The sequence below is a fragment of the Musa acuminata genome, chromosome BXJ3-3 (genome assembly GCF_036884655.1).
Source record: "Musa acuminata AAA Group cultivar baxijiao chromosome BXJ3-3, Cavendish_Baxijiao_AAA, whole genome shotgun sequence".
In the NCBI taxonomy this organism is placed as follows: Eukaryota; Viridiplantae; Streptophyta; class Magnoliopsida; order Zingiberales; family Musaceae; genus Musa; species Musa acuminata.
Genome location: NC_088351.1, coordinates 37,856,013 through 37,878,151, shown reverse-complemented (window position 1 = coordinate 37,878,151; position 22,139 = coordinate 37,856,013). Strand labels below are relative to the sequence as shown.

The window sequence follows — 22,139 nt, the reverse complement described above, 5'->3', positions numbered from 1 at the left end:
TATATGTTATCATTCCTATTTACATCTTTAAACACAGAACTTAAGTATATTATTTTCTCCATGAAATCATAAGCTAATTGCAGTTGTCTACGAATGCGAGAAAGATCATCCCACAGCATCAAGAGATGAAAGGAGAGATTAAGCAGATAGTAGAGCGATCATAACCAAGGAAAAGTTATCTCAGTATCTAGTCAACTCCATGACAACAAAAAAGATGGAGGCCATCTGTGTGATGTGTAGACATACATACATACGTATAAAGTTAAAATGAACAAGATGAACAGAAGTAAAAGATAACCTCATGATAGATGAATTAATCATGCACAACCAAGTCACCACCCGTCATCAACAAAATAAATTAGATGAATTCAATAAAACATGTACAGCTACAAGAAAAATATGACAGCTTGACGCTGAAATAAATCTATATTTAAGCTAATTCTCAATCTCACTGGCAAGTACCCATCAGAAAGAAAACTCAAAATCTGAATGAGACTTGTGGGGAAAATGGTGCCCACATGGGAAGATAAAATCTTATCGAGCTTTGCCAATTAGCAACTCATTCAAAAATTCACCCTGGTAGATGAGGAGCAGATGTACAAGGGCCTACCTAAACTTCAAAAATCTAACCCTCAATAATACTATATAATGAATTTTGACCCACTAAATACAAGCAAAAAAAGAAGAATCAAGACCAATTTGCTCAATTATCACAGCTGCAGATTCTGCATCAAGTCGAAACAGCCAGTTCCCATCTTCACTGGCTGGCCAAGGGAGACGCTAGCTGACGGGGACTCCAATGTGTCCACCTCTCCATGGAATGCTGATTCAACAATGAATTTAGTTGCTGTCTCAAATGTCATCTTGCCAAACGGTGAGGTGTTGAAATCGCCCATTCCAACCCTGTTCATGGACCGATACCCTCCATGAAAAGTCATAAAATCTGCAATAAGGCTGAGGTGTCGGATATTTACTTGTATACCATATAATCCAAACACATCTGTAACCTCTTTAATAATGGTTGCTCGTGCTGCTTCCACACCATAGGTATTAAGCATTGCATGTATATCATTTGAATATATGTGAATGATATCTAAAAATTCCTCCAAATCCCAAAGTGTGTTGAAATTCACTCCGGCAATCTGCAGCATGAATGGATCAGTACTCTTTTTATTTTCTTTCAATGAACACCTTTCAATATTCTTATACTCCTTTACATATACACGCTTGGCTGTTCTCTGTGCAATCTGCATTAAAAAATTTGATCAGTCTAAACCCAACAAAGTAAGCATTTGCCTAAGCAGATTCTAGTACATCATCATCTTAAAAACTAAATTATTCATTTCACAACGTAATATTATCAATATGTGAAATATAGGGTTAAGAAAAAAAATTTACTATTCATCCAGAAATAAATAGATACAGAAAATTAAGCATGCATTGCTACAAACAACCATATGCAGGAAGAAGTCCAAGCATATAAAGCTTTCTTTGTTATTACTAGCAGGAAAAGTACCTCAGCCAGCAAAATTCGTGGTTCACTTCTGAAGATGTAGTGAACCTCAAATTTCAATCCTTCAGCCATCACGTATATTGTTCTCCTGATCTTTTTCTTGCTACTTTTCGGCCTCTTGGCCTTCTTATCGGCCTTCGACTTAGTTTCCTTCTTGCCTTTCTCCGTAAGTTTTGACTTTTTCTTGCCATCTTCTGACACGGGTGTAGAGTCAGCTTTTGATGGGCTCTCAGGTGTTGCAATGTCCATGTCAAACCCAGGACTTCCCCCTCCCATAAGATAATCCTCGTCTGCTTCAACATGATCAATTTCACTTTCAAATCCTGATTGCATTTCTTCATCATGTTCGCCTGCTGCAACAAAGCTCTCTTTTTCAATACCATCATCATATTCTACTTCATCATTTGCTTGCTGTTTTCTCCTCCTAGAATCTGTTCCTTGATCATCAAGACTTTCATAATCCTCATCACCACCATCAACATTTTCTTCCACCGTGTTTGATTTATTTCTAGATTCATCTTCATCAACCCCTAATTCGAAATCATTCTCTTCCTTGCCAGAAGCAACCTTAATGTCACTGATCCTGAATATCATATCCAAGTGTTTTGCGATGGCATCTTCCATGGCCTCAACAAATGTCGTCTCGAGAACTTCTTTGCAGTCTTCTAATGTTAATTCTGAAAAGGCAGGATAGAGCTCACTTGGATAAAGGGTCATCTTTAGCTTATAGATGGTTGAGATCTGATTCCCATGAATGGAAAATGGTACAGTGCAGACCTCCATTCTCTCCACAACATCAGCCAAAGAAACCCTCCTTAACTTTGCAGCAAGGCGTTCGGCATCATCCCTGCAAGATATAGAACATAATGTAAAAGTGATCAGAGTCCAGAAAGCTTTCAGGAAAATAATAACATGAAGATTTAATTTTTTAAAAAATGATTTTCATTGTTTGTGCACATACATGATTTCTTTCAGGACACAATGAATTAAATCCTTCACTTACTTGGTCTTCCAAACATGCAACGGACAGTTCATGAGAGGAGTCCGAATATCCTTCGATGCAGTCATCAAGATTTCTTGTAAACGTGGTATTCCCAATGTAACATTCATATCTCCCTTGCCAGCCAAATGAAAAGTATTAAGCCTGAAAAACAGAATCTACTAAAACGTTAAATTGCAATCATCTGATACTGATAAGAATGTATAGCACTGAAACAGAAATATAGCTTCTGATAACCAAAACAAACAGTTTTCTCATAAGATGCAAGTAGAATTGTTCAAGATGAACAAGTACGAGCATAAGACAGCACAGGTAGTTTATCATCTATTTTAATAGTGCATAGCAAAATAAATTTATAAAGATATCAGGGGCCTATCTTGAAAGATAATTCTATATTTTCTAAGAGGAAAGGAAAACAAAGGAAGAGACAAGCATGAAGTAAATTATCTTGTTGCTAGTGTTTAATTAGCCAAGGCACACATGAATCAATATTATACAAGTACATGATATTTTACGAAGTACACTGAGCCAAAACATTTTAAATTCATTCTCCACCTACATAGTAAAGAAGCCTTGATGGCAAACAAAGAAAAAAAACATTGTAAATATCATGATTTGATAGACAACATTTCAGAAAGCTTTCCTTAATCATAAAGAAATCATTCTCCAAACTCACTTAAATAAAGAAGTCAGCAATAAAACCTAGTCTCCTAGTACAAAATAGTTACCCAAATATATTATTGCACAAAATATTAACATCTTATATCAAATGACACATAAAACAGATCTACACTACATTACGAAACATGTATCCTTAGTTTAGTCTCTCGGAAAATGTCGTGAAGGCTGTGCAAGGCAAATTTACAAGATTTTGACACAAAATAAATAATACCACCAGCAGGGCAGATTTACAAGATTGTGCTCTCTAAAATCAGACTAACTCATTCAGATGAAACTATCAGATATCATATTACTTCAACCCTTCAGCAAAACATAACTAGGCAAAGACTTTACATATATCAAACAATATTCTAAAATTCTTATGGTTTTTCCAAGTACCTAGCAAATAGAGAACTTGACAAAATTCTTTGGACACTTGTATACTTAAGTCAAATGCAACAACCTCAGCCAATCAGCTTAACTTAGCATCATGTTCAAAGGAAGTACAATATCACCAACATATCTCATCATTCCATTACAAACTTTCAAGGACTGGAAAAAATTAAGAATGTCACTGCTAAATTTAATATCCCATAGAAGTAAAAAGTTGATAGGCATAAGAGTTATCAGAAAACACGTATTAGAAAAAGTTAGATGTCTCACGTCATCTGTGTTGATGGTTCCCCAACAGATTGAGCAGCAACAACACCAACAGCCTCACCAGGCTCAGCAAGACTTGATAGGTACTTGAGCTTCATTAATTTCATAAAGTCCTTCTGATTTATTTGATGAGGAAAGCTCTTCTGATTCTCCAAAATAAAATCAGTTGCTTTGTCTCTTAAGGAACATGGCAACTCCCTAATATAAGCATTTGACTTTGCCAAAGATGTGTCTGAAATTTGATCACTGAATTTTTGCAAAACAACCTTCTGATTCTGAAATGATGATCATGATATTTCAGATAGAGCACAAAAATCAAGATAACAATTTACAAAATTAACAGCCTTACATCCAAAAGCATTTTAAATTCAGAAATATGGCTCGCCTTAAGAACGTCAATACCATCTTCCCCATATATAAATTGGATAACCGACCCATCAGCATCACGTACTGTGTGATCATAAGAAACTTTTAAACACTCAAGATTTTTAATAATACACCGCTGCAAGTATCCACTCCGAGATGTTTTAATAGCTGTATCAACCAATCTGCACTTACTTCATGTTAGTCGACATGCTAGAAGAGTTCAAGAAATTGACACTGACAGATACAGGCTTTTTGACAAATTAACGCTCATGAGTTAACTAATATACAAAAAAAGCATAAGATATACAAGTATGGCATCCACGCATACATTCACTAACTGATGTGCACATATATAGACAGGTATTCTAAGACGCAATATAACAAAAAAAAGCTAAGATACATCTAATAATGACTGAATTGAACTGCATAAAGTACAAAATTCACTATATACCCATCACGTCCAGCCATGCAGTGAAAATAATATTCTTGAGGCCGAAGACCAGTTAAAAAACGATCACTAATGAAGCCTCCTGCACGACTTGAAATATCCCAAGGAGGAAAGCAGGGCAATGTTTTTCCAGAGACCATACGTGGTACTCGTTTTCCTTCCAACTCTTGTTGGCCCAACAAAGAAGAAATTTGTGTCATATTGACCTACAAAGAAGGGGAACGAAATTGCAATTACCAACCATATTCCAGATCAAATAACTTGCAAGTTTTTTAGAATATTCAGATGGTCAGTAAAAGATGATAACTGGTACAGAATTAAGGAATAAATTTTTGCATATTGGGAAAGAAAATCTCTTTTTCTGCATTCCAGACATACTGTAGAGTGTAGACTAAGCTCCATGTTTCCGCTCATACTAGTGAAATATGAGGCAAGTAATTAAGGATCAAAAACTAATGCAAGAATAACAAATAACATTTTGCAGATTCCAATTCCAAGAGAAAGATGTATGTTCAAGCATACATGTTCGTTTTGATGCTAGATAATCAATATCTTCATAATTTTGCTTCAAAACCCAGATCCACGAGACAATAATTGTTACTGAATACAGGAATAGCCCTTAGCAAACTACATATTTAGGATAGATATTCAAATTATAAACTAGGTTTACCATAATATTAAATATAGCAATGTGCTTATTTTCTTGCACAGGTGATGGATGAACTTATTATACATTCAAGACAAACTCAAATCACAACATGCACATGGAAGTTTATCCTGAATATGCATTATAATTATATCCATTACCAGTACAACAAGATAAGTACTCAAAGCTAACCCTATAGGTCTGCATAAAGGATCAACTCTAATTGGTTTCCTCTTTGAAATGATGATTACAGCAAAACCTTTCATAATATACACTGTTTGCTTATAATATTGTTTCAATTGGTGTGTCTTGCTAAACTTGAGCATACACAGAATAACTTGAAACTTCAACTAACTAGGACTAAGATCAAATATATGAACAAATTCAGCAATAATATAAAGGTCAATGTAAACTTAAAATAAAGGAAAGAAACACATAGAAGTAAACTTCAACATATCTTAGATCGACGAGGGGTGCTGTGAGCCGAGTGCCTCTGTGATTAGAAGTAAACCCAAATTCAAGTGCCTCTGTGAGGTGAGGCTGGTAATTTGCCCACATGTTTGCTTATCAACACTTTTCTTTTATCTGTTTAGATTTATGGCACCCACATAACATTGAAAGTAAGCCAAATCCTTGCTAGCAAGTGTGACCTAGAGTGTCATATGTAAAATTCGTGAAGTCTGTGATAGTATAGGACAGCTTGCTACGTTTCAGTTTTAATGGGTCTTAGCACTTGAAATTACCATTCCAACATTCACCAGTAAAACCATTAAATACTTAAGAGTTAAGACACCAGCCTTTCCACTTTATTTGCAAGTGCAGTGCAATCAAACTGACCATATGACCTAATGTCCAATGTTAACTCGGATCACTTCACAAATGGCTTAGAAAGCTAAATGCTAGGGTCCACAAGTTTCCCCTTCATGATTCACCATCATGATGGTACATCAGAAAAAGAAGATAGAAACTTCTTTTTTTTTTCATCTACTGCTCATGCTGGTCAACACACAGCCCAGCAACACTGAGATGTTAAAATAACAAGTGAAAAACCTTGATTGTCTAACATGACAGCTACCAATAAAGGAGTTAAGAAAATTTGGTAAACCATAGACCATAAGACATGGATAACACAATATTGACATGCAAAAATACTACCAAGTGATAAAATTGTTATTACTTCAAATTAACGTGACATAGAAGCCACAAATCTTGGCCACCACCAATGCATCTCTTGCAACAAAAAGAAGAAAAAGGTTGTTTCAATTCAGAACTCAAGCTTTGTTTTCCGAGACAAAGAAGCACAAGTCCCAGCTACTAGACATGGAGACTCCGAATCACTTGCCACATATGCTCCAGAAATAACATCTGTAGGACTTGCGCTCTTCAACACCCACTATAAAACCATATTGTGTTGCTTGGTGACAGAAAGAGAAAAACATAGTTCCACATCATTTTTATTTCAAACACAGAAACTATAATAAAAGTCCTATTTATTCAGTGTTCAAGATCACCACAATACGACTAGAACCACATACAAATTGCATATGAAAGAAAGTTTCTAGCATATAAAGAACATTGGCATACATTGATTTGTTTAAGCTAGTTAACAAATTAACAAGGAGAGAATGTGACAAGAACTTACCAAGCCACCTTTAGCTCCAGTAGTGGTCATAAGAGAGAGACAGTTCTTCAAGAATGGCTTCAACAATCCATTAGGAAATAGGGTCTGATTTATTTCAGAAGTCAGACTATTCAGAGAATTTGACATCATCCTGTCCAATAAGGCAGTTGCTGAATCTCCATTACCACGTAGAACTTTCTCAATCTCCCTTTGCAATTTCATTGGATCTATACATGCAAAGACAATAATACGAGAGGGAGCATGAATTAAGATATTTAAACTTTAAAGAGAACACTACTATAACTATCTCTAAATGATATCAAACTCCTGGAATCATTGCACAAAGCAAATATTCTCTCCAAACCCAACAAAATTAAAATCTCAGTTCAGCTTTTATCTTTTAAAAATTATACATTTATCAAAATACATCAAAATCTCTTTGGTTTTAGCCAAAAATAAAAAAATATAAACAAGCAAACTTCGGAAACTTTAAAGGTATCGAGCATAAACAAAATTTAAATAGGACGCAAAATCTTTCATTTTAGCATTAAAATACACTGATTTAAGTTGATTGATCTATGAATAAGGGTGCATGACAAATTACAAAATATAAATGATTAGGGAAAAGGCTATAATTTTTCAGACTGTAAATTTAATCTTTCTTATTTCCTCTAGAGAAAGAAAACATCTAGAAGGTGCATTAATCCAAGCACAGAAAGAGGAAAATGAAGAAGGCAATACATTAAATTTAAACGAGAGAAGAAACATATGTAAAATATGAATCTCTAGGAGAGAGACTAAGAAAAAAATTAATGTGAAGATAACCATACATGGAATTATGTGATAGACACCTTCTCGACCAAATATGCAACATGAATACAGTGTTAGATCATAGATGATTATTTAGAACAAACCTCCATCACCATCTTTAGTTCTGGTAAAACGCATATGGACCTCTCCACTTTGTATTTCACTTTTCTTTAATATTCTCTCTCTCTCAATATCTGATTTCTGACTGAGTAGAAGGTCGTCTACTCCGCAAGTGAACCCATGAATCTGAAATCAGAATGTCATTTATATATGCCCACAGTACAAGAAAGAAAAAAAGTACCAAAACTTTGATAATAGCTAAGCAAAATTAACCTGAAGAAAAGAAGTAAATAAGCGACTAAATACAGAAAGCAACGTTCCCGCAACATCTGGACCATATAGTTCATGGACTGCATGGACTAAACCATAAGTTCCAAACTGTGCCTTGTCAATCATTCCATGTACGAGCTCATTGTTGTGAATATGCAACACAAGTAAAGTATGATCCTCCCCGATATACTCTTTTTGTATTCTTCCTCTTTTTTCAATAGTAAGTGGCAAGCGACCTCTAGTAACAAAGTTAAGGATTGCAGTAATAACCTATAAAATTACAAAAATCATCAGCAAAAGTTGGATGTAAAGTCTTCAGATCATTTTACATTTTAGACAGCAAAGGACTCATGTTAAGCAGCCTAAAAGGAAACACAACCTGTTTTCCTGTCCATAGTGGTGTTGGCTTCCAAATAGCAGGGGGAAGAGGCTGTATCTCATAATCAGACCATGACACTGAAACCTTTTGGCCAAATCTATTACGTTGAGAATATGAGGTAGGAGGGACACTGGAAGCATATAAAAGCTGATGATACTCTTCACGGGTCAAAAAAGTGTCCATCTTTGTCAGAAGTACAGCACTTACGATATGATCCTGAAGAATCAACCACAGGCAGATATTTGACACTATTAAAAACCTTATATATATATATAACCTAAATACATCATCAAGAGTTTGAGACTGAAAAAAATTAAAATTAATCTTCAAATCACTTTACCTGAATTAGCCCCCTTATAGGGTGCCCACTAGTGGGAACAATATATTGTTTGTTCGCATTAACAATGTTAATGGCTTCGGCACGTGAAATTTCATCTTGTGGGAGGTGTACATTCATTTCATCACCATCAAAATCAGCATTATATGTGCTGCAAACACAAGAATATATCATTCTTTGTTGAACTCCAAGCTAACCAAAAAAAATGCAAACACAAATAAAAATGATATAGAACCTGCAATTTGCATAGTGCATGCGAAGTGTCTTTTCTCCTTTCAACACACGAACAACATGAGCCATCATACTGGGCTTGTGAAGGGTAGGCTGCAAAATTTTTAAAAAAAATCATGACTCAATAAAAATTTTGGAATTATAAAATAGATCATGCTCCTAAGAAAAAAATACATAATTTTGTTGAACATCATACTTTTGTTCAGATTATTCAAAACAAGGTTCGTCGACCCATACTGAGCGATACATACCAATCTGATAGGGAATTGATACAAGCGGTACATACCGGTCTATCAGTATGTACCACCATATCATGTGTCGGTATGTTGGTACGGATCAATACATATTGTACCGACAGTTGGTCGATATACCGATATGGACCTTTAAGGTAAACCATGATTCAAAGGATTATTAGTAAATCCACTTTAATTAATTTATAACATTATAAACTGACAAGAATGACAATGGAGGCCCATGTGGTAATAACAAATCTAACTTCTCTAGTTTCAACGCGGACTCGCTTATGGTCACCCAATTCAATTTTCTAGAGCCTTTCACCAACAAATAAGCTCTAGCTACAAATCAGTATAAGTGTTTCCATTGGCATGGATTTCGATCACATTCAATGTTCATTTATGGTGATGTAGAAAGCAAAGGCTGTATTTAGAATCAAACTCATAACTTCTAAAGTGAATAGATCAGTTTAACATCACAATCATTTGAGGAAGTCCACATCATGTAACAATAATTAAAGTACCACCATACCAGACAAGCAAGGACATGATACTAGTTACAAGACTTAAAAAACATAGAACAAAAAAAACATCCCTATACATAGCTGTCAGCCTGGAACCTCATGAACCAATTTCACATTTTATGCAAGACAAGAATACTAGCTATCTTAGCAATATTAACTTTAAGCAAATGAAAAAGAACAATTATCATTGACAAATAGAAAAAGTGTCATAAGCTCGGATCAAACCCAAACAGAAGCTAGCAGAACTACAATTATCCATTGCTGAGTTAAACAACCAAACTTTGAACTATAAAAAGATTCAACGGAGTCATAGGAGCAAAAGATGCTTAATGTGAAACCTAGCATGTATGCATTTCCTTAGAAAGTTATAAGATATTGTACAATGCGTCTACCTACCATGGATATCAAAGTTGATGAATCCTGTATATAGAAACTGACTCACACAACATTCCTTGGGTGAAGGTATGCTTAGAGGGCCAATCTTTAGTATTCAAAGTTCCTTCAAGGTAGTTCAGTTGATTGGGACATCATCATTCCTCACAAGTTGACTGAGTTTCATTCTCTGAACAATTGCCACTTACACAAACCACATACTGTTCCATTCCAGAACTGTCATGAACTCGGTGCACAATTCCTTAAACTCATCAATTTGTAACATCTTTTCAACTCAAATTCTGCCAAGCTACATGTCATGGACAGCTCCTTTTAAGTTTAATTCCTATCAAACATTTTTTTTTTTAAGGCTTACAGACATTGAAAAGTTCTGTCAAGTGATACACATCACTTATACTTTTGTAAGGATATGAATGCAAATTCCTATTTTAAATGCCACGCTGTTCTGGACAAACTAGTTGCCCAAATCACAAGTTGTTGGACAATGTGCATTGATTTGTCCTCATTCAGTACACATTCTTCAGCTATCCAAAACAGATCATTGCAATCCTGAGTAGTGCGTGTAAAGCTGAGCAATCTGAAAATTGCACAAAGGCTCGCTCTCAAAATATGGAATAATTATCAATCGACTTACAATGAATTGCTTAAAATTTAAAATATGTTTTGACATTTTGGATGTTAATATATGAACAGATGCTCCTTCAACATTATGAAAATGTCAAAATGCTAGACTCATGCTCTTGCAGCATAAATGCCTGGTTGACAATTAGTATCACAAGGAGACAATCAGATATTAGTAACCAAAAAACTAATCTGTCTATCAGACATCAGATCATCAATAAAATGAAAAGACAAATCAAAAAAGAAAAAGAGTTCCACCACAAGATGTAATCACCAGTGGCCATCATTTTACTTCAAACTCCATTCGAAAAAACACAATTGTTGAAGAAAACAATAGGCAACATGTTGATTACCTGTCGATTAACAAGCACAATATCTCCATCCTGCAAATGGCGATACACAACCTTGCCTTCAAATTCTGATTCTGGGCCCGTTCCAAGTTGGGCAGTCATTCCTCTAGATGTGGGCAACTTTCTTGAAATTGCACTCCGCATATTTTGGCTTGCTTGTAATTTATACATTCTTTCCTTGTCCTTATAATGTGTAGCTCCTGGATGAATATCAGCACCATTGATTATAGCACACCGCAGTTTATTAACATTCCAGGGTGTCACTCTCTGCAGACAAAAATATTTGGTATAATAATGAAATAATATCAATAATTAAAATGATAGTGTGAAGGACAAAACAATAACAACAGTAAATGATAAGCACATCAAAAATTGATAATTATGCTTAACCTTAGTACAATGAGAAAAATAAGATGAAATTCAGTTTTATGTATATGCACATTTATATGATTATCTCTTAGGAAACAAAATCCAGAAATAGAGTCCCTATAGCTTCGACTCTACTTAGACAAATTCGATAGGCCACCTTCCAGATTAACAAAAAGGCGTGACAAATGATGCCAAAGTAATATCCAAACATCAATATTAAATAAAAAACAACATGACACCTGCAGTGCAGTTTTGAACATGAACCCGGAGTAATAACTCCTCTAACATGTATAAGTTTAAAAAAAAAATTAACATCAAGTGCAGTCTTATGCACATGTGCACGCAAACAAGAAAGAATCAACAAAATAAGTCACGAAATCATATCTTTAATCTATTTTACAAGATTTACCTCAGGATATGTCAACCTCAATGCAAAATAAGGAGGAATCCCTATTTCATTGACAGCTAAGTAGGGATCTGGAGATATAACAGACCGACAAGCAAAATTAACCCTCTTTCCCATCATTTTCTGTCGTAGAATACCCGACTTCTTCTCCAACAGTTGGCGTATGCCACTTGCTTCCTTGTCGCTTTTTGCTGCCATTAAGATGACATATATGATAAGATAACAATGATTCGACACCCACAAGAGAACTGATGAATGCCATACAATGCATAAATAATTTTCAAAACAGGAAAGATAAAATAATATGTGGCCTCTAATTCGGGCAAGGAAAATATGCCCACCTGAATGACACGCAATCAAGTTTCAGAATCATACTTAAAAGACATAAATGAGCAACTTTATATGAAAATAATAAGTGAATAAACTTCTTGTTCTAACACAAAAGAAGGCAAGGTGAGGCTGATTCAAGTGAGGTTGAATCAAGTTAGCTAAACATATAACATATATTCCATAATTCTTGTAATTAAATATTATGTTCCTGTTATGTTCTAAATTACTAATGTGTTTCCATATCCATCTAGTTTAAGAGAAAGTGCCTTCCAAGTCATCTATATCCTTCCCACATCATACCAATCTATATCAGCATATTACTGTCCTAAATAATTTATTGCATTTATGGTGTATTTATTTTGTCTCTCATGGCCAATGAAGGACATTTAATTGCCAACACGAATTAGTTAGGTCCACTGCCAAGTACAAGGCACGTACATTAGTTTGTTAGCTATAAACTGTAAAATGGGAGTGTTGTATTGGGTACCAGAATATATGATTTTATAATTTACTGATACTAATAAAGCAAAATCATTCTACAAAGGGGGAAAAATTCGCAAGTTTTGATGCATGACCTGACATAAATTTTGTATGCAGCATAAAACCCACAGCAAAATATCTATCAAGAAGATTGCCATCTCTGTATCATTTATGCCATCTTTTCACTACCAAAAAAGGAATTCAACAACAAACATAAGAAAATGCAATCAAAAGTTGATAAAAATATCATACCAAAGCCCTTGGTGCTATCAAACAACACATTCACACATTTTTGAAGGTCCATCCAGCTCCTCAAAATATCAGGATGATCAGGATTAGCAACAATACAATTCTTTAAAGCAATATTGGCTTGTTGAACTTTACTCAGCAAAGTATTTTGTGGATGTTCCAGTACCTACATAACAGCAAGACTTGAAAAGTAAAGAAGTTACAAGTATCAATTTGAAACAGTACATGAAAAGATCAGGATCAGGATAAGGAAGCTGACGTTGCTGGTAGTTTCTGAACAACTAAGCAAAAACTTTAGGCTTAGGTACGCACTTGAGAACGCAATAAAAAAAGATCAAAAGATTGAAAGTGCTGGTAGCTTTTTAAGTATGTAAACATCTAAACAAATGTGCTGGTATTAGCTTTTTAGAAGCACACCTAAACGGATCAAAAGCTCTGATCACATAATAACTTTGTCATGGCCTAAATTTTTTACATAATAGTTTAGGCCAACTTTTTTGTCACCTACTACTTTTCAAACAAACAGCATAAAAAATCTAGACAAGTCAAATTATTTTTCATCCATCATTCCTTGCAAAACTCTCTCAATTAATATGAAGTAACTTCAAAGTGTAAATAGAAAGCCAGAAATTAAAGCTGTTCCATGAAGTTGTTTACAATGTAACCTGAACCTAACCCTCTTCAATAAACCCGAGCGTTATTAAGACCTAGTCAACCCTAGATCAGGTACCTGGGCCATCACAAGAACACAATTTAGGTCAATTCAGCAAGGTACATTTTGAGATGTCATGTATAAATGACATGTCAGCCTATACCAGCAATGAAGAGCCCGCCAATTCCCAAATCCAGATCCCATTGAAGCTCTGGAAAGATCGCCAGAGATCATCCAACTTAACATCCTAAGCAATGGAGTCTCAGCAGTGTATCACCCGTACCGAACAGCATATCCTAATTCAACCATGGATGAGAGAGCAGACTACAATATATTACTATATTTTGTTTAGTTCCAAATAAGTAAATTGAAATCCACCCAGCCCATAAGAGTTTAATTTTGTACTATGTTTCTCTCTCCCATCCTTTGGAACACTACCCTAACATAACTGTATGCTCCCCCATCCTTCCCTGTCATATCTCTTTCACTTTCTGCATTTTTCGTCCAGTAGCACTGTGTCTTAGCACCTGCTCTTCCACCATCCTTTTTTTCGTTTTTGACATTTTTTCCCCAACAGCACAGTTTCTGTACCGGTTGGTGCACCAACCCTACTGATGTACCATAATAATCCGGCCAAGCACCAACAAGGGGAAAGTGAGGCAATCCTTGATTATAAGTGGAAAAAGATGAGCTTTTCCACAGATCCTGCACTGGTACCAAATCCACATTATGAATTTGCACAGATATTGTCAGCAGTGCTAGAAACACATTACAGATTTCAGATGCTCATTACAAAATAAGTGACCGTTCAACACAACAGTTTTATCCCAAGTTTTTGAAAGCACGTATTGTGAAAAAGTTATAACCACATTTTTCTTAAGTCCATGCAATTTTAAGTTTATTGTTAGGTGCAAAACCAAAACCAAACAAGATATTAGAATGTAACAAAAGACATAGGATTTCTTACCCCACGACCAGAAGTCCCAGCAGCAGGACGGAACTTGCTCGGTGGAATAAGAAGAGTCTTCAGGAAAAACATTGCAAACCCTTTGTTCCCTCGAGAGATACTCAGGTTTTTACAGTGAATGTCGGATATAAGCATGCAGAGATTTGCCTCATTTTTCCACAAGTCGTTTAAAATAAATTCCACCTGAGGTTATCAAAAGACAGAAAAATATCCAATTAGTACTGCACTAAAACAAATACATAGGAAGACATGTTAAAAACTGAAAGGTAGCTTAAACCTCAGAAGGTAACAGATGCTTTTGTCCAGAAGATGACATTTGTTTGATAAATTCAGGAGGCAAGTCGCCTAATTTCACTTTTTTTTTTGACAAAGGTGATTCTTCATCCATTTCTGAAGCACTCTCTCCTCTTGACTGAGTAATGCTGGAATATTTTGCCTCACTGGATGATTGATCCAGACTAGAATCTAAGATGAAATTGGCTCGTATATCAGATTCCTGTGTGGTCTGCAAATATTTATATTAAAGGATTAATACAAAATTTTACGACAAATATATCCTGCTTTAACCCAAATTACATATATAAAGACAATTTTAGCCAAGAAAAAAGGATAAAACTATTTAATACTTAATCCACTAGCACAGGAGTTAAATTAGATCTAATCATCCTCCAGTTTAGGATGATCTTAAAGAAAGATAAATTTATGGACACCTTAAGTCAGAATGGACAATAAGTCTAATAATCAATAAATAAAATCAAATTTATTTTAAAATAAAAAGCATCTAACTATGCAGCTATAGCTCAATGAAAAAAGCCACTTCAAGAAATGAAAACTAACTGCTCAAAAATTTTATGAACAAGATTGAAGGAACGTCACATAGATGAAGAGATCTGCCAGAATTTATAATACGTATTATCATGTATTTGAACTTCCTCAGACATAATGATTTAGTAGGTAGAGACATTAACCACAGATCGATCATCCAACCGATCCCAATGGCAGATCATGGTATTTATAAAAAGAAAATATCATTATAACAGATGAAAAATATTTTGCTAGTGGGCTACACTAGTCGCTTATCTATATGTCAGTATCATATAAATGGTAAGTGACTGCTGGATAATTCAACTGATGCTTCAAGCACATATCGAGTGTCTTGGGATGTCATGTAATGAGTAACAGATGAAGGATTGAATAAACAATAGACCCAATTTCAGAAGTTAAAAGAATCACTCGTAATATAATCTCTTTTAAGTTCTAACTAATTAAATCACCATCAAATGACTTTGTTCACTTGTTACATGAATGTGTAATACCTAGATAAATGCCACATATAGAGATATGCTAGAACACAAGTGGCTACAAGTAACATGCTAGAAAACAAGTCTTGCATTGCTAGACTAATGCCAAGATAGCCTTTCCAAGTGAGTACAAGTTGGCTTGGCCATGGAGTATTCTAAAATCCATGCTCATACATAACTTTAGCAACCGGAAGAAGTTAATCCAACTATATCTTGAAGCACTTCCCTTTTCTTTAAGAGGTATGCTTCAAAGAAGGATGATATGAACATAATCTCACAGGCACAATTTAAAACAACAGTAGGCTATTATTAGCTCTAAAAATCTTGGAGTACTTCTTTAGACTTAAAGCTCCATGGAAAAAATTATGAAATTCTTCAAGGTAATTTATCCTAACAACATCAAGTACTTAGATAAGCTTTACACATGCTAGGGAAAGAATGATCCACATTATCTAATCTATCAAACACCTCTGTCAAAATCAGCATGGTTTGATTCATTATTTTAACATAGAACACAAAATTTAGGATACACTGTAACCTGATATTTGTTGTCATAAGTGGGACGATAATAAAGGATATGATTTGTTGTCAATGTTCCTATTTATCTCTCTCTTATTTATAGAGGTTAGATTTAATTTTAAATACATTTTATTTTTTTAGTAGATGATCAATTTGGTTCAGTTCTGAGTTCCATCAATGATCTCACATGTATGAAAATGCTTTTGTGTAAAAAAGCTAATAGATTGTAACAAAAAAGGTACGAGTAATCTAACTGATGATGGAAAAGAAAAGGCTGGTGAAATAAGGACGATATTAATGCCAATCATGTCTATATTGTTTTGAATTTGAAAACTGAAATTGAGTTGCAGAAAGTTTACACTCCATGTCTATATTGTTTCTCACAATCCTTTGTCCTTTTTAATTATTTTATTTCAACAGTGATTTAAAAAGCGCTAGGCGCCAAAAGGCGCCAAGGTCCAAAAACGCCCGAGGCGCTAGGCACTCGCCCGAGCGAAGCGAGGCACTAAAATATAAAAATATATAATATAATTAATAAATATAATTATTTAAAATTTTAAATAAAAATATGCTATTAAATTAAGAAAATCTATTAACAGTATTGAAAATTAATCATTTCAAATAAACTTAATATTAACAGTATACTGTATATTGAGCCTGCTGACTAAGAAACGAGGAAGCGGCGGCGACAGCGACAGCGGCAGCGGCGAGCGGCGAGCAACGGTAGCGGCAGCGAGAAAGGGAGCGGGAGCGACAAGTAGCGGGAGGCGCGAGCGGCGACAGCGACAGCGTTTGCGAACAGCGACAGCGGGAGCAGGAGCGGCGAGCAGCGGGAGGCGCGAGCGGCGACAGAGGCAGCGTTTGCGAGCAACGGCAGCGGGAGCAGGAATGGCGAGCGGCGACAGGTGCGATGAGCAACGGGAGGTGCGAGCGGCAACAGAGGCAGCGTTTGCGAGCAGCGACAGCGGCGAGCGGCGACAACGGTAGCGTTTACGAGCAGCGACAGCGGCGAGCAGCGAGATCGGGATTGGGAGTGGCAGCGGCAGCGGGTTAGGGTTGGGTAAGGGTTATATCGGTTTAGTTGGTTCGATTGAACCAACTAACCAACCGAACCAGGACCGAACCAGACCTAAAATCCTGGTTCGATCGCCTTGGTTTACCCAGGCGCTCGCCCGAAGCGCCCAGTGCCTGGGCTCGGGCGAGCGCCCAGGCGGCGCCTGTTTGAAGCGCGCCGCCTGGGAGATTAGAGAGGCGCTCGGGCCTCGCCTCACCTCGCCCGAGCGCCTAGGCGAGCGCCCGAGCACCTTTTTCAATCACTGATTTCAAGTATTCCCTTCTATTTAACTTACAGATAATATGCAAACCAAACAAACATAGACCAAAAAAACATAATGGACTGATCAAATGATACAATTAATAACTCAAAATTTTAATAAAAATAAGTTATAATCGCGTACCTTGTTAAGCCAACCAAATATAGGACTATTAATTGTTGGATTTTTTTTACCACAATTATCACACTTCTTCCGCCTTTCCCTCATAAATTTAGAAAAAATAGAAAGAGCCTCAGATTGTTGAAGTGATGTCCATGTCAAATGCTTAGAATTTGCATTGTCAAAATTTGATGTTATGGATTCTGCAGTTTCTTCCTCAGGAAAAAATATCTCACTCCATGTATTGGCTTCCAAACTTCTAGCCCCATTAATGTCACCCTGCACTATGAGATCCAACTGGGCAACGTATCGTTTTACCTGGTCATGGTTTGAAAGGTTAATGAATCATGAGAAAATCAAAGAAACAACACATAAACTTGATAAAAGAATAATAATCTGAAAAGGGGAAGCTCATATGGAATTACCTTTTCTTCGTTTATTTTGAATTTGTGGCAAAAAAAGCAGGTAATTTGAAGTAGACCCTGAAGGGTCTTGAACAATAATGGGTTGTAAAGTGGTTTTGCAAGGTCAATGTGACCACAATGACCTGGGCAACGAACAGAAAGCTGGCCACAGGACTTGCACCTGCAATCAGTAATTAAAATGCATCAAATGAAAACAAATTTTCAACACCATGGAAAATTATTGAAAAATGTGAATTCATAAACACAACTTCTCAGAATTCATTTGTCAGGTTATGACGAGTAATCTGAGCCACAAAATGTTCATTGATCATAAAATGCTTCTGATGACTTATATTAACAATTAACAAAATCTAATGGGGACTTTGTCATTCCCTTTGATCTGGGAGATCAGTTGTCTCAAGGAGGCCGCAGTTGCAGGAAACTTTGTATTCCTCTTTGATATGGATCTGGCCGGAGTGTCTTAGGGAAGCCGTAACTGAAATTATATCCTGCGGGAAGGCTAACATTTAAGGTATCACTGAAATCATCTTTGGAAAGAAAACCTACCAATCCCAAGTCAACATGTCAAGAGAAAGGAGCTAAGGAAGCTAAGGAGAACTAAATATCTAAGCTTGAGTGATTGCACGTCTTGTGATTATTGGACAGTTATCTATTTTAAACATGGCAATCTACCAGTTAAGTTTGGTGCAAAGCGACTCAAACGCAGACGAAAGCAAGAGTCAGACTACAAGATTAGCACCGACCAACAAGACTAGGTCCACAATCTCCCGTCGGAATATAGCAGCTCATGAGACGCATTGACCATTAAACTGAGTAGAACTGTGGGCGGTCAACAATGCAAATTCCAATAACAGCCACTCTTTGGTCCTCATCAACAAGCAAATAGTCAGATTCCCAACTAAAGTTCCTGAAACTTACTCAATAAACAACCCCATTAGGTGATGCTCTGGCATCCACATCCAAAAGGTGCAACATTTCTAAAAGCAAATAAAAAACCATCGAAAAAAAACTGAAGTGTCTATTTCCAACACATAGGCAAGGAAACACCATTGGAACACGGCTTGTATAAATGTCTGTGTGTCTAAAAGAACAAGAATCCATAGAAGTTTTTGGAAAATCATATATTTCTAGACACATGCAAAAATAGCATATGCAATCAGAGAGGAAAGGAACATATGCAATGGTAGAATCATCAAAATTTAGTAACACTACCACAAAAAAAAAACAGGAATAACAAGAGAAGAGCTAGATAATCAAGGTTTCGGTAGATGGTTGATGGGTGTGATCTAATAGCTAGTCAGCTTAGTGTAGTATAAGAGGAAAACAAAACTAGTATACTGGCACATATTAACGTTATCAAATCATTTTCCAGATAAAATGTTGTACCTGGTCTTTACAACTACTTGATCATCTGAAAATCATAAGTCTATCTATTGATGCACTTACATAAACAATGCAGACCAGTATATAAATTGCATAGTAAAAACAGTTTTGGGTAAAAAAAAAAAAAGCCCTCAAATGTATTCCCAATGGAATAAGTGAAAGAAAAACCTTATTAGGAAACTCCAAGCATCAATCCACGAAAATGTTGATTAAGCAGTTGATTAAAAAATTATGAGCAAACCAAAAAAAATGCAATGTCTACACAGTAATTACTTTGGTTTTCTTATTTTCTGTTTTCATAGAGAAGTTAGATCAATAAACACTCACGAGTCATTATCATTAAGCGGACCCAGTGCAGGATCATATAGTCCATCCGGAATAGGACTATTCTTTGCATCAAGGAGATCCGGTTTAGTGATCTTCTTTACACTTATCTTCCGAATCTCCTCTGAGGTATAAAAGTTAAAATGAACATACTTCACAACTCCTGAAGCTGCCTGTTAAGAAGGAAAAAAAATATGTGTTACACCAACGTCAACCCAAAGTCACTATTTAACACTTCTGTTTAACTAAGTAACAAGAAAAATCTAGTAATTAAAGTTATAACCTCAAAGTCAAGTGCATCGAATTAAACGAAAAGAGATAGAAGCAGAAAAAGAAAGAATCCTGAATCAATTAAGAAAAAGTATGAGTTTAAATTAGACTAACGCAAGTATTAAAACTAGAAGGCTAGCTGCGAAAAAAAAACAAATCCAAACCTTCGAATTTGCACGGATGACTACAGATATAATAATCTTTAAAAGAAATAAAACCACAGGAAAGACGGAAAAGAAGGAGAACAAAGATGTTATGTAAATTAAAATTACAAAAACCTCCCCGTCTAAATCCAAGCCCGACGCCGAAGGATGGACTGCCTAAACTAGAGCAAGGATATGGCAAAGATCAGTATTACTCTCCTCCCCAGGTCTATATGTTTATAAGAAAACAATGCATTAGAACAGCTGTCAGTGTACAAGATAGGTAATTTGCAATTAGCTCCATGAAACCTCTGGTCAGCGACTCAAAAATGCCTTCTTTAAGGCTTCCTTTACGTTAAGGGCTCATTTGTATTAACAAGACATAGTGGTAGGGGTTGGTTCTTCATCGCCCAGTCCTTTCACATGATGACTTACTCCTGCGCAGGCTAGGTTCGATGCTTGTGTTGTCGGCGAAATTCAATGTTCTTAAAGTGTAGTTGAGGTGACCAGTGACTTTCTTCTAGATTAAGTAAGTGGTGCATATTCTTTAGAGTCAGCAGTAGATTCAAAGTCTGGATCAGAATAAAGATAAGGAGCAGGGGATGTATTAGAAGTTAGGATCTGTATATGAAGCAGGCTTTTTCTTTCAACCCAGCGGATGCGAGTGCTCATACCGACGGGTCCTCGAGGCAAAGGAAACACGAAAATAAAAAGAGGCCCATCGAACGACCGCGCTAAGACGGAAAAAAGGAGAGCAAGAATACCTGGTCCATCATCTCGGGGAACGACCGCGCTGAGACTATTGGAAAGTGGAGGACAACCGCGCTGAGGCTATCGGAACGTGGTGCAAGCTGAGAGTATTGGAACGTCGGGGACGGCCGCGCTGAGCATGTCGGAATGTTCTGCCGGTTCCAGCTCCGTTAGGGTTTTAAAAAGGCACAGTTCCGGTATCAAATTGATTTAAATAAAACAAAAAAGAGAGACGTAATAGTTGCAGAATTTGTGTTCGAATCTTGTGAGTATATTTAGGTCGATTAAAAGATATTATATAATACAAAAGAGGTATTTAGTTTGATTAAAAAAAATTATTTTATCAGCTTTGCTCATTATAGGTATACATCTATTTTTAATTTTTTTGAAAAATAAAATTTTAAATTATATAAATTAAAAATAATAATAATAATTAATTATTCGAACCGAAACCGATGATTCCAGTTCTATGTGGTTCGATTTTAATTTTGAAAAACTGAAATCGATGGTTTCGGAGTTATGGTTTTTTTTTTCTAAAGAGGTATTTAGTTTGATTTATTTTTTTATATTATCTTTGCTCATTATAGTTATGCATCTATTTTTAATTTTTTGGGAAATAAATTTCTGGATTTTTAAATTAAAAAAAATAATAAAATTTTAATGGTTTATATCCGAAACACCCAAACTAGAATTAAAATCGAAACCAAAACCAAAACCAAGAGTTTCTGGTTCGATTCCATAACCAAAACTTGGAAAATTCAGTTTTATTCTGATTCGCGAAAACAAAATGGATGTTTAGAACCGTGGTCAAGCCTAAGCGTCACTAATCTTTTTATTGAATCGATAACTTGATTTAAATCTGATTACTCTAAGAGTTGATTTGGTTCGGTTAGGGTCTCGATCCAAGTTCAAATCATTTAGGTTGGATTCTGCAAAGCGGATTGAGTTTAAGATATGGCAAAGGAAGATTACACGAGAATTACACCGAATAAGTGTAACTAGGCAACGACCACTAA

The 22,139-nt window shown here is 35.8% G+C and overlaps 1 protein-coding gene across 1 annotated transcript; it reads right to left on the bottom strand.

Annotated features, from left to right (window-relative positions):
- Positions 1-342: 342 nt before the first annotated feature.
- LOC103979974 (DNA-directed RNA polymerase I subunit 1-like) lies at positions 343-21,310 on the bottom strand. Its single transcript, XM_009396252.3, has 21 exons — positions 21,138-21,310; positions 19,964-20,133; positions 18,254-18,413; positions 17,853-18,146; positions 14,853-15,080; positions 14,576-14,758; positions 12,960-13,122; positions 11,901-12,088; positions 11,126-11,389; positions 9,006-9,094; positions 8,774-8,921; positions 8,434-8,649; positions 8,058-8,324; positions 7,829-7,970; positions 6,936-7,141; positions 4,651-4,853; positions 4,183-4,381; positions 3,837-4,108; positions 2,517-2,657; positions 1,517-2,360; positions 343-1,247 (listed from the first exon to the last, which is right to left on the bottom strand). Exons 1-21 carry the CDS (start codon positions 21,147-21,149, stop codon positions 711-713), a joined length of 4,926 nt encoding a protein of 1,641 aa, XP_009394527.2. The 5' UTR covers positions 21,150-21,310; the 3' UTR covers positions 343-710.
- Between the last annotated feature and the right edge of the window lie 829 nt (positions 21,311-22,139).